This window comes from Alnus glutinosa, chromosome 12, assembly GCF_958979055.1.
Source record: "Alnus glutinosa chromosome 12, dhAlnGlut1.1, whole genome shotgun sequence".
In the NCBI taxonomy this organism is placed as follows: domain Eukaryota; kingdom Viridiplantae; phylum Streptophyta; class Magnoliopsida; order Fagales; family Betulaceae; genus Alnus; species Alnus glutinosa.
The window spans coordinates 19,806,376-19,819,372 of NC_084897.1; the positions used below are offsets into that span (position 1 = coordinate 19,806,376).

General features: G+C 33.9%; 1 protein-coding gene across 1 annotated transcript; it reads left to right on the forward strand.

Moving 5' to 3' along the window:
• The first annotated feature begins 1,688 nt into the window (after positions 1–1,688).
• Positions 1,689–10,418, forward strand: LOC133852039 (probable disease resistance protein At4g27220). The gene is made up of 4 exons (XM_062288707.1): positions 1,689–1,850; positions 3,647–6,549; positions 6,675–7,418; positions 9,527–10,418. Exons 2-4 carry the CDS (start codon positions 3,670–3,672, stop codon positions 9,872–9,874), a joined length of 3,972 nt encoding a protein of 1,323 aa, XP_062144691.1. The 5' UTR covers positions 1,689–1,850; positions 3,647–3,669; the 3' UTR covers positions 9,875–10,418.
• Positions 10,419–12,997: the final 2,579 nt, after the last annotated feature.

Consider the following 12,997-nt stretch of genomic DNA (forward strand, 5'->3'; position numbering starts at 1 on the left):
TACGTCCACAAGATAAAACTCAAAGGGCTACATTATATCCTTATTTCTCTTGATAGAAACTGTACAATAAAATGATCTATTTATAGTTGAATGAGTCCATGACTACAATAATTACATATAGAGGCCTTATTCCAATCCTCTAACCTCTTAATCCCCAAACTCCCCTTCTCTCTTTGGAACACATAATCAATTCTAGCTTATCTTAGCTCTAGCTTTGACAACATCAGAGCTAGACAACCAATTATCTAAATTAGCGGTTAATAATCGTCCCACTTATACACTTCTAGTTGGAGCATGTAATAATTTTTTTTTAAGTAATAAACTTGTTAGTGTTGACAATGTTATAAAAATCTATTGGATTAGAGTTATTTGAAAGAAGGCAAATTGTACCAGAAACGACCCCACACAGATGTTTTAATTTTCTTTCCCTTTTCATCCCTTTCACTCACTTGAGCTGAGCTTAAGTTCCTTTATATAGAAATTATAATGGAGGGAGTGATTTTTAAAGTGTTTAAAATCTAGATAATGATCTAGCTAGATTCTTGTTTTCCTTGGTTGCAATTTCTAAATGTTTATAACTGACCAGTTATTAATTTTTTATTTTACTTAATTTTTTTTACTACAATCAAATACTAAATTAAATAGTATTTTAGAAGTCCTCATACAAAAAAAAAAATAATAATGAATATCTTTTAAGATGAGATGAGTACGAAACTTCGTTGGGGTAGTAACCTCATTAATTACACGTTTCTGGACTCTAGTCAACTGTCATTTTATGATTAGTAGTTAATACGCTTTGAAAACTAATTAAAGTGGGCCAATCAAAAACTGACGGATCGTGATATTTTTAAATTATTTGTTTAAATTTAAGAAAATTTAAATAAATAATTGTAAAAATTTACTTAACCAAATAAAAATTAAACTATCAAATTACTTATTTAATCAAATAAGTCATATAAATAACCTCTCATAAACACTTGTTGAAATTCTCTAAAATTCGAAATAATTTAAGAGATTAGCCTTAAAAGAAATAAATGAGCGGTGTTGAGATCAATTCGGTCCTGCCACACATTATACTTTTTCTCTATTTTTTATTTTTTAACAAATTTACGTGATTTTATTGGTTGGCTTACGTGGTAGTAAAGGTGGAGACCCCACATCGGAGTCCAACTACCATGCTACACATTATTATTTTATTGGTTGGTTTGCAAATGCTTTAAACTTTGTTAGGCTGAATAATTATATTAAGTAAAGAAGACTGAACAGAAATTTCTTACAAAATAATTTGTAATATGTATTTTTTAAATATGCATGTAAAAAGTACATATTTTTTTATTAATGCTATTATAAAAAGTATGTGAGAAACACATATTATTAAAACAACAAGTGATTCTCATATGACAATGAACACATATCAATCTTATATGTAAGTTGTATGAAATTTTCTACAAACCGATTAATAAAAAATTTCTGTCCAAAAAGAAAAAAGAGACGTCTCTTACGGGGCTTACAGCTCGAATCAACTTGACTTAATTTTAATATTACTTTACAGCCGGTATCAACTTGAATTAATTTTAGAAATATGTTACTTATGTTACTTGCAGCAGGTATCAACTTGATTGTATGTATATATATATATACATACAATCAACTACGTATAATATCTTGACCTGCTGTTTGTTGTTTTTTCCTCCGTGACTTCTTTGACTGGTTGTGCTTTGTTCAGACTCCCTAGCAGTCTAGCTAGTCATTTTGCCATCTCCTCTACACTCTGATCTTGCTTTTCATCTTCATTCAACTCACCATCTTTGCTGCTCTGCACACGACTCGATCAGAGGCCTAAAACAGAGGTACGCGCTTCTACTGTCCGTCTTTGCTTTTCAAACCGGGTGTTTGTGCTTATTTATTCTGCCATGATTCGATGTTCGATCGGTGTCCAGTCATTTTGCCATCTCTGCTATACTGTTTAAATTAAAATACAATTAAATCATTATTACTTGAAAATAGCTACATCGACACTTGATTACGAATTTAACTGTTCATCGTGGTGCTGTGATGACCTCCTTCCATATTCTTCTCCTCTTGAACTTGTCAAGCTTCCAAGAAAAATTTTCTGTCTAAAGCTGAGTACATCTTCTCTTGAAGCTTAGGGGTCTATTTATAGAGACTAAAAAAGACCTAAACGCCCTAGGAATTCAAGAAAAATTGAAACTTAGTATAGTAGGAGATTGAAAATTCAATCCAAGTAGGAAAATGATTCCAAATTCGTCCAGATTTGTGATTTTTTATTTCGGGGCGATTTTGACATAGTAAACATCCGAATTAGGAAAACGCTATTTCAGGCATATTTGTTGTATTTTTTTATTTTCTTTCCAACGACACTAATTTCATTGCAATCCAAAACTTGAGTAGAAAGTTATGATCAAAATACTGAGACATATGTAGAATCCAAATTTGAATTTAATCCGATTTTGACTCTTATTGGAGAAATTCTGATTTAATCATTTCCTTGATTTGATTAAACTTAAACACATCATATAGGTCTTCTATTATGATTGGCTAAGCTTAACCATATCTTTTAGGTTTTCTCAAAATGTGTTTTAAGCCCAAAATCAATAGAATAATTACATTTTTATTTAAAACTTGAAAACAATAAAAAAACACAAAATCAAACAAATAATAATGCTAAAGAATTAACATATGCAAGTTAAGGGGTTTGAATGTGCAACATTCACCACTTTTATATATATATATATATATATATATATATATATCAAAAGAGGTCAAGCTGCCCACTTTTAGGCCCTTTGTTGGCCTAGTTTTTTGGTTCTTGTTGGTTTAATTGTTGACCGAAACCTATCTTTAGGCATTTATGGTATTATTTAAAGACTTAGGCTTAGCCTTTGTGCTATTGTTTAAAACCCAGGCCTATTTTAGCCTATAGTTGGCTTCCATTTCAGCCCATTATTAGCTTTTATTTTGACCCATAGTTGGCTCATCTTTTTTGAAATAAGAGCATAATATAGTTTTTTGAGCTTTATCTTATGAACGTAAGTCATAGACTGAACCATGTAAAATCTCTTGTCTCTATTTTATTATTCCGTTTTAATTTTCTTTTTATTATCTTTTCTTTTAGAATGTTCATATATATGTAAAATAAAATAAACGAGAAACAAACTAAAATATAATAAACTTGATATTGCTTTTAATGGCCGATATCTCAAAAATTAACAGGACTAATACAGTGATAAAAGTAACACCTGCCACGAAAATAAAAAGCACCTTACTGTATAGTTTTGTGTTCAGGAGGCATGTTTTGTTTCCTGGAGTGTTTGGCTACAAAAAAACAGCTAGAGTGCATTGTACCTAACTGTTGATATTTGAAAGAATTACTCATTCATCCAAAAATAAATAAATAAATAAAAACACTTGCAAAATCTCGTTTTTATTAGCCTTTACCAGGATCATTGTCAGATTCCAAACTAATAAGCTTGATATTGTATGAGTTTGAGTTGTGTTTTCCATAGAAAAAAATAATAAAATATCTTACCACCTCCCATTTCTGATTTACACACTTCGAATATTTAGAATGACTCACGATTGGTGCTCTGATGAAGAAATTAATTATGATATATTCTCATTGCAGTTTCTAGTTGTTTCTTGATAAGAATGGAGATTGTTATTGCGATTGCTGCCAAAATTGTTGAGTATACGGTTGCACCAGTTGGACAATGGCTATGTTACTCATTTCGCTACAGCAACAACATTGGGAGTGTGAAGTATCAGGTAGAGAAGTTGCGGCTTGCTAGAGATAGCATGCAACATTCCATTGATGTGGCGATAAGAAACGGTGAAGAAATTGAAGGTGAAGTTAACAAGTGGTTGAAAGAGGTGGATGAGATTACAGAATTGGCCAGGAAAGTTCTTGAAGGTGAAGAAGAAGCAAAGATGAAGTGTTCTAATGGGGCATGCTTGAACTTGAAGGTGCGGCATCAGTTAAGCCATAAAGCAGCAAAGATAGTGAAAGATATTGGGGAAGTTCTGAAAAATGGGAGTTTTGACAGAGTTTCGTACCGGCCTGCTCCACAGGGGATAGTGACTACGAGATATGTAAATTACATGGACTTTGAGTCAAGAATGTCAACTGTGAAGGGACTTATGGAGGCACTGGGAGATGCTAACATCAATGTGATTGGTATGTGGGGGATGCCTGGTGTTGGAAAGACTACACTAGCGAGAGTAGTTGCCAATCAAGCCAAGGAAGAAAAGTTATTTGATGAGGTGGCCATGGCCGATGTGACGCAGAGCCCAGACCTTAGAAAAATTCAAGGAGAAATTGCGGACATGCTAGATCTAAAGTTTGATAAGGAGACTGTACTCGGAAGAGCAATTCGTCTACGTGAGAGATTATCACAACACAGGAAGATACTTGTAATCTTAGATGATATATGGGTGAAACTTGATTTTGAGAAGATAGGAATTCCTTCTGAGGGATGCAAGGTATTACTGATATCCAGAAATCGAGATGTATTTTGTGAAATGGGCACCCAAAAGGATTTTCGACTTGAAATTTTACCTGAAGAAGAAGCATGGAATTTACTTGAGAACATGGCAGGTGATTATGTTAAAGACCCTAATTTTCGATGCGTGGCAACGGAGGTAGCTAAAGAGTGTGAAGGTCTACCTCTTGCAATTGTAACAGTTTCTAAGGCATTAAAAAATAAGACTTTATCTGAATGGAAGGATGCCTTGAAGCTACTAAGAAGTCCCGCTCCTGGACACCTCACAAGAATGCAGAAAACTATATATTCTTCTATAGAGCTGAGTTATAGTCATCTTGAAAGTGAAGAGGTTAAATATTTCTTTTTGCGTTGTGCTCAAATGGGTTTCTTCATCCACTATAAGGACTTATTGAAATACTGTTATGGTTTGGGTTCATTTCATGGCATCAATACATTGGAAGATGCGAGAAACAGATTAAATAGACTAGTTCGTAATCTGAAAGACTCTTGTTTGTTGCTAGATTGTCCTCATAGTTCTAAAGAGTTTCATATGCATATGCATGACGTTGTTCGTGACGTTGCTACATTAATTGCATCAAAGGATCACGATATTATTATCGTGAGAGATGATGATGGGCTAAAAGAAAGGCTAGATGTGGATGCACTCAAAAGATGCAAGGAATTCTCAATGCATGGTGGAGATTTCCATAGACTTCCTGATGAAATGGAATGCCCAGAATTAAGATTCCTTTGTATGAATGGGGGAGGTCATTCTTTGCCAATCCCATACACTTTCTTTCAAGGGATGGGAAGGCTCAAAGTTTTGGATTTGACACAAATGCAACTTTCACCACTTCCTTCATCACTTCCTCTCCTTAGAAACCTGCGAACTTTGTGTCTGGATGGTTGTGTATTAGGAGACATAGCTGTAATTGGAGAGCTCAAAAATTTAGAAATTCTTAGCCTTCTTAAATCCCACATTTGGCAATTGCCAAGGGAAATAGGATTGTTGACTCGTTTACGATTGTTGGATTTGAGCCATTGTTCCAAACTTGAAGTGATTCCACCTAATGTCCTATCAAGCTTGGTCGCATTAGAAGAGTTGTATATGGGAAACAGTTTTGTTCAATGGGAGGCTGAAGGACTCAACAATGCTAGCCTTGCTGAGCTAAAGAATTTGTCACATTTGATCACTTTAGAGATACATATTCCAGATGAGAGCAATCTTCCAAAAGATCTGTTGTTTGAGAAGTTAGAAAGATATGTAATATTGGTAGGAGACGTATGGGACTGGCCTGATAATCAAGGAGAAGCCTCAAGAATATTAAAACTCAAGCTGAATACAAACTTCCAATCCGCGGTTGGGATTAAATTAATGCTATTGATCAAGAGAACGGAAAATCTTTACTTAGATGAGTTAAAGGGTGTTACGAGTGTTCTAAACGAATTCGATAGAGAAGGTTTTCAACAACTGAAGCATCTCCATATTCAAAATAATTCTGAGATTAAGTATATTATTAACTCGAGCATGTTAATGGATATTACCTTTCTTGCTTTGGAGACAATTCTTCTGGAAAATATGACAGGCTTGGAAGAAATATGTCATGGCCAACTTCCTAGCTTGAGATCCTTTGGTAACTTGAGAATTGCAAAAGTTGAACGTTGTGATAAATTAAAATTTGTCTTCTCATCATCCATAGCAAGGGGCCTTTCTCAACTGGAACAATTGGAGATAAGAGAATGTAGCATCATGGAAGAGATACTTGTCACAGAAGAATTAGGCGCAGCAGAAGAAACAATTCTTAAGGTGTTATTCCCTCAGCTGAAATTCCTAATCCTAAAAGAACTTCCAATCCTAAAAAGATTTTGCAAAGGAATTAATATCAAATTTTCATCCTTGAAGCATTTAGTGATAGACAATTGCCCTAAATTGAAGACATTCATATCAAAACCTGTTAGTTTGGGCATGACGATCAATAAAGAACCCGAGGAAATGAATGCAGATGAGAGCCCTCATACTCTTGTGCAACCTCTCTTCGATGAAAAGGTAAATCTTTTTTGCTTGTTCTCCCTGTTTTAGCCTCTCTTTTTTTTTTTGGTTATAATTTTTTTTTTGAAAAAAAAAATTCTTACGGATAAGTGTGTAAATAGCGCATGTGATAAACCCTACAGGTTGCCTTCCCTAGTTTGGAATATTTGTCAATTTCCCACATGGATGACTTGAAAATCTTATGGCACACTCAATTGGCCGTGGATTCCTTTTACAAGCTCCAGCGCATACATGTTAGACTTTGTGAAAATCTTGTGAACGTCTTTCAATCTGATACACTGACAAGATTTCAAAGTCTAGAAGAACTTCTCGTAAGAGATTGTGGCTCACTGCAAGAAGTATTTGAACTGCAAGGGCTAAATGTTACAAAAATGCAAGCTGTAACCACCATTCAGTTGAAAATTTTGGGTTTGTTTTGTCTACCCAATATGAAGCATGTATGGAGTGAAGACCCCAAACCAATTTTCAGCTTTCAAAATCTAAAAATAGTACGTGTTTTGGGATGTACGAGTTTGAAAGGTTTATTTCCAGCCTCCGTGGCTACATGTCTCACACAATTGGAGCAACTTATGATAGATTTTTGTTACGAACTGGAGGAAATTATTGCAGGGGAAAAAGTGGCACAACCAATAGCTAAGTTCTTCTTCCCTGAAGTAAGAGTCCTGCATCTTTTAAATCTACCAAGACTCAAGTGGTTTTACCGAGGAGTTCATACTTCAGAATGGCCAAAGCTGAAAGTTATGTTGGTGGGTTGGTGTCCAAAGATTGAGATACTCGCTTCTGAACTTTTAAGCTTTCAAGATATAGTTGGAGAGAGGCAAGTTGGGATCTCCGTTAAACAACCCCTTTTCTTGGTTGATGATAAGGTACGTACGTAAAAGCCTTAACTAATCTCATTAATTAAACGTCCACATTTAGGTACAAGTGATAGAACTGGTATTGTTTATAAATGGAACAATCGAACTACTTAATCTTCTTAGCCATAAATCTAGAATTTTATATTTTGCTTATGATTTATATGAATATTCTATTTGCTGTAAGAGGAATGGCCGAACGGGATATGGGTTTTGGGAACAACGACTGAATGGGTGAACGGAGGGAGAGTGAAAATTTTGAAAGAGGAGTGTCCAGTTAAGGCTCTGTTTGTTTTGGTATAAAATATTTTGTGAAAAATATTTTTCATATGTTTTTTGAGTTTGGTGGGACCGAAAATAATAGTAAAACTGAAAACATTTTCAGTCTAACCAAAAAAACTTCTTTAGTTTCGAAAAACGGTTTTCGTTTTAAAATTTTGTAAACCATTTTTTGAGTTTGAGTTTCTCATTCTGAAATTTGAGTTTCTCATTCTAAAATTGCCAGAACTCAAATTTTTTAGGTTAATTGTTTTATATTGTGAATAAAAATTGATTTTTAAATGTTAATATAATTGAATGAAAATATAAAAAATATTTTTAATTTTTCGTACGTGCCAAACCCTGAAAAATGGAAAAAACAAATTCTGAATTTTTTTTTTTCTAAAAACATTTTCGACCATAAATATTTTATATTGGAACAAACGGAGCCTAAATTTAAATTTTCTATTTTCTCTAAGAGGAAAGACCGAATAATGCTGCTACTACTACTACTACTGCTGCTACTACTACTACTAATAATAATAATAACAACGACAAAGGAAAAAGAAACTTATTACTCTCCGATAAATGTGGTATGATTTCTCACTCTCTTTCTCTTGTCTTATTATGATGCTAATTTCCAGGAGCAAAGGCCTTCAATTTTAAAATGGTATTGAAATATCTCAAAAAAAAAAAAAAAAGGTGTGATTTTAAATCAAGTCGCAGAAAATGTATCGTTTGAGAGTGCATCTTTTAAAAATTACGATTTAAAAATGCAGAAAAATCTAGATTTTCAAACGCGGGTAAAGAGGTGTTTTTTTAAAAATGCATGATTTTAAAGACAAAACTATGATTTTATCAAATGCTTAACTGCATTTTAAAAATTACGTTTTCAAATTGCATGCTTTAATATCGTTATTTTTAAGAGAAATACTAAGAGTACTAAATCTTTTACCAAAAGATGGGTGCCAAAATGATGTAGAGCTTATTTAATGGTATTCGTAGCATTTCTTTTTGTTAATTGTTTTGATCATTTCCAATGAATAAACTTCATATCATTTTGGTATTTATTATTGATCATCTCTAATGATGTGGAACTTATTCAATGGTACCTGTGGCATTGTCAATTCATCATTGATTTTTTTAAAAAAAAAATTAATATTGATCATGATCTAAAGGTGAATTAAAGACAAATTACACATTTTTTGCTAAGTGAATAGCTATATATTGCTATTCACTGTAGCACACTATAACAAAAAAATATGTGTTTCTCTCGTTGAAGAAAGAACTCTTGGGTTGTGTGCTCTTTATATCTTTACTTTTATCTTTATTTTTTAAACATTGAAAAATAATATTTAAAGAAAGTAGAGAATGGAGTAGAGAATCTGTTAGAGTTTATATTGAAAAGTTAATAGCTAAAATAGAAAAATATGTATTTTAAATAACTAAAATAGCTATTACTGCTGGAGATGCGCCTCTTATTAGAGTCTCAAAGAAGTTTTTTTTTTTTTTTTTTTGGCTTTTATTAATTTCTGCTCTCTAATTAAAGACAAACTTGTACCGAATAATTGCTATTTGCATGCTTGTAGTGTAGTTTAAAGGCCTACGTGTACCGAATTCTATAAAAAACTGATCCCTGGATGTACCATTTTGATCTAATAACTCAATCTCTTCTTTTATCTAATTTGTGTATTTTTTATTTTTTTTTTCCCTTAATTGTACTCATTCCCTTGACAGCCTGCTTTGTGCTTGTTTAGATTACAAACTTACAAATCTTTGTCATCTTTACTTGGTATCTTATCTTCAATATGATGGTTGGATATATATATATATCATTAATACATACCGGATGAATGCTGTAGGTCCCATTCCCTCTTTTGGAAAAATTGAGAATCTCCTGCATGACGGACTTGAAGATTATATGGCATAACAAACATTTCACTGCAAATTCCTATTGCAACCCTCACACAATATTGAAATTTGAGTTCTGTGAAAATCTTGTTGTTCAAGAAACATGTGTTTTTCCAGCCACTCAATTAAAAGAATTGCATCTTCTTTATCTGCCAAAACTGAAGCATATATGGAATAAGGACCCCCAACAAATTTCCAACTTCCAAAATCCAATTGAAGTACATTATGACTTTCCTGCAATGAAGGATGTTCAGTTTGACGGGCATAGCGTCGCGGAAATTATTTCAGAGGAACTATAACTCGAGGGTTTTCTCTGAGAGTTCACACTTCAGAATGGCCGTTGTTGAAAGAATTGGACATTTACTAATGTTATCAAGTTGAGGTATTTGCTTCAAAGTTTTTGAGTTTTCAAGAAACAGTTCAACGGAGCCAACTTGAGACCTCCATTTCACGCCTTCTATTCTTGGTTGAAAAGGAAAGAGGCTAATCAACAAGATCTACTTAATGATTGTAGTTTTGGAAATTTCTTTTTTTTACAATTTAAATTGCTCTTACACCTCCTTTTATTTCAGTTCATTCACAGAGCTTGCTAGCTGTCACATCATTTTGTGTAGACGCTTTCAAATGTACTCAAAGTAGAGTGCTAGCTCTTTGATCTTTAACTTCTTGAGAGAATTGAACGCCATTTATTGTGTTAAGACAGTTTCCAATCTGGTTACACAAGCTTCAGGATAATTGATTTTGTCCTTTCCCTACAAAATAGTATGCTCGATAAGGATGCTTGCTGGGAGTGTCAGCTGGTCCCACTCCGATGCTTAAGTCAGTTCTTTGAATAATATTTATAAATGCTTGATTAACAATAATTTCAGCTAGAGGAATACTTGATGGTAAGTCCGTATTTATAGTGAAGGGGAGAGTTGGTTTTCCACGTGTCGGGTTGGCGTGTCTTCTTGTATCCAAATCGTGTGCGTCCACATTCTGGGGCATGATTGGCCAGGACGTGGGTTGGGATGTGTTTGAGACACGCTTCGGATATCTTGGCATTTCAGTCTTCTCATGGCTTTCCAAGGGTTGTTTTTGACTGGGCTTGGTTGGATCAAGCAATGGATCATATAACCCGACCAATGGGTTCGGGTGGGGGGCTCGGTCGATGGGCCCGAGCCAATGGCTTGGTTAACTTGGCCTGGTTAATGGTGGGCCAAGTTGGGCTTTCGAGACAATTCACTGGTTAGTGGGAATATTTTTCAACAATTACCCCCCAATTCCTCTTATCCGAGATGGTCTTCAGTTAAGGAAATTTAATATCATAAAAACATATTTTCTCCAAGCTTTATCAATCAATCAACCTACCTGTCGTATACCTCGGTCTTCGTGAGTGGACCTGCTAATCAATTAGTCGAATTGTCAGTTGTTTCGGGCTTTGTGCTCAGGCCTGTCAATCAATCGACTAGTCAATTCATCAGTTGCCTCGGATTGTGTGTGGTCAAACAACTTAATTTTTGAATTTCGAGTGGCTACCCTGTGCGAGCTGTCATCTCAGTATGACAGTTCGATTCCCGGTTGCCGCATGGCTTCCGTGTGTTGCTTCAAAACCCGAGACTCGATACACACCATTCATTTAAAGCTCCGGCTTTTGGTTTTTCTGGGAAGGCTCTACATAAACCCTCATATTCCTTTCATTTCATTTCATCTCTCTCAAACTCTCTCAAACTTCAACAAACTTCTGGCGTTCCTCTTTTCTGGTGGCTTCTTTCTTTTCCAGTAACTTCTTTCTTCATTCAGGTATTAGAATGGCCTCTGGTCCGACTTCGACAACGACATCAGGAGAAACCTTAAGAGAGAAAAAAAATAGAATTCAGGAGAAAAAGAAAGAAAAGGCCATTGGCCTATTTTTTTCTTTTCCACAACAATGCGCACAACGCCTTGTTTTAGTGAAGGGCCACTCGGCCCTTCCTTTATTTATTTATTTTTTTATTATTGAAAGGCCATTAGGCCTTTCATCAGAATTTGGCCCTTATTGGCGACACGTGGCGCTGGCGTGGTATTTGACGGAATCTGTTAAAAATTTTAACAGAATTTGATGTCAGTGATCGATTTGTGATTATTGCATACCACAAGGACCTTCCATGCACTTTTTAAACCATAGGGAGTGAAAAATAATTATGACATACCACAGGGACCAACGGTGCAATTATCCATTTTCTTTTTATGACTACCATTTACCAGTTTATAAAATAAAAATAAAACACTTTGTTTTAGTTCACCACACTAATAGACTTATTTTTTATTTAATCCATATAAACTCATTATTATTATTATTATTCTATTTTAGTTCCATTATATTATATCTCCATAGTATAATTATTACCACCTAGAATATAATTATTTGTCCCATCTATTTATAAATACAATTTATTAATTACTAAATCCCCCATTTATTTTCTTGGTCTTTACAATTTCAGTCCAAGGCGTTTACTTGTTATGTACAACCAAATTGCAAAGACTATTTTTGTTTGGTGGAGTTTACAAATTGCAAGGCCATGAACAGTTGGAGCATGTAATAATTTATTTAAGCACTAAACTCGTTAGTGTTGACAATGTTATAAAAATCTATTGGATTGGAGTTGCTTGAAAGATGACAAACATATAATTGTACCAGAAACGTCGACCCCAAACAGATGTTTCAATTTGATTGCCCTTTTCCTCCCTTTCACTCACTTGAGCTGAGCTTAAGTTACTTTAGATAGAAATTATAATGAAGGGAGTGATTTTTCAAGTGTTTAAAATCTAGATAATGATGCTTGTTTTCCTTAGTTTCAATTTCTAAATGGTTATAACTGATCAGTTATTAATTTTTTATTTTCCTTAATTTTCTTTTTACTACAATCAAATACTAAACTAGTATTTTTAGAGTCTTCATATATATATATATATATATATATAAATGAACATCTTTTAAGAATATTATATATCAAAACAAATATATATGTATATATATAATGAATCCATTTTCCAAGTACTAAAACTATCAATTGCTTTGAAAATTATGAGATGAGATGAGTACGAAACTTCGTTGAGGGTAGTAACCTCATTTTCTGATTAATAGGCTTTGAAAACTAATTAAAGTGGGCAGGAGCAGAAAATGACAGTTTAGACATTTCAAATAAGGAGATGTCTAAACAGGCATGAAGGTGACTTCCACTCCTTATTTCACGGATCACCACCTTTCAAGTAGGTGTGGAAGTCGACTTCATGCCTGCCTGTTTAGACAGTACCTATATATTATGTTTTTAATGAGTAGGTTTGGGCGCCAAGAAAAAATAAAAAATAATGAGTTGGTATTTCTTGACCTGGTGTTTGTGTTTGTTTGTTTTTTTCTCCATGGTTTATTTGACTGATTCTTTGTGCTTCTTCCTCCATCA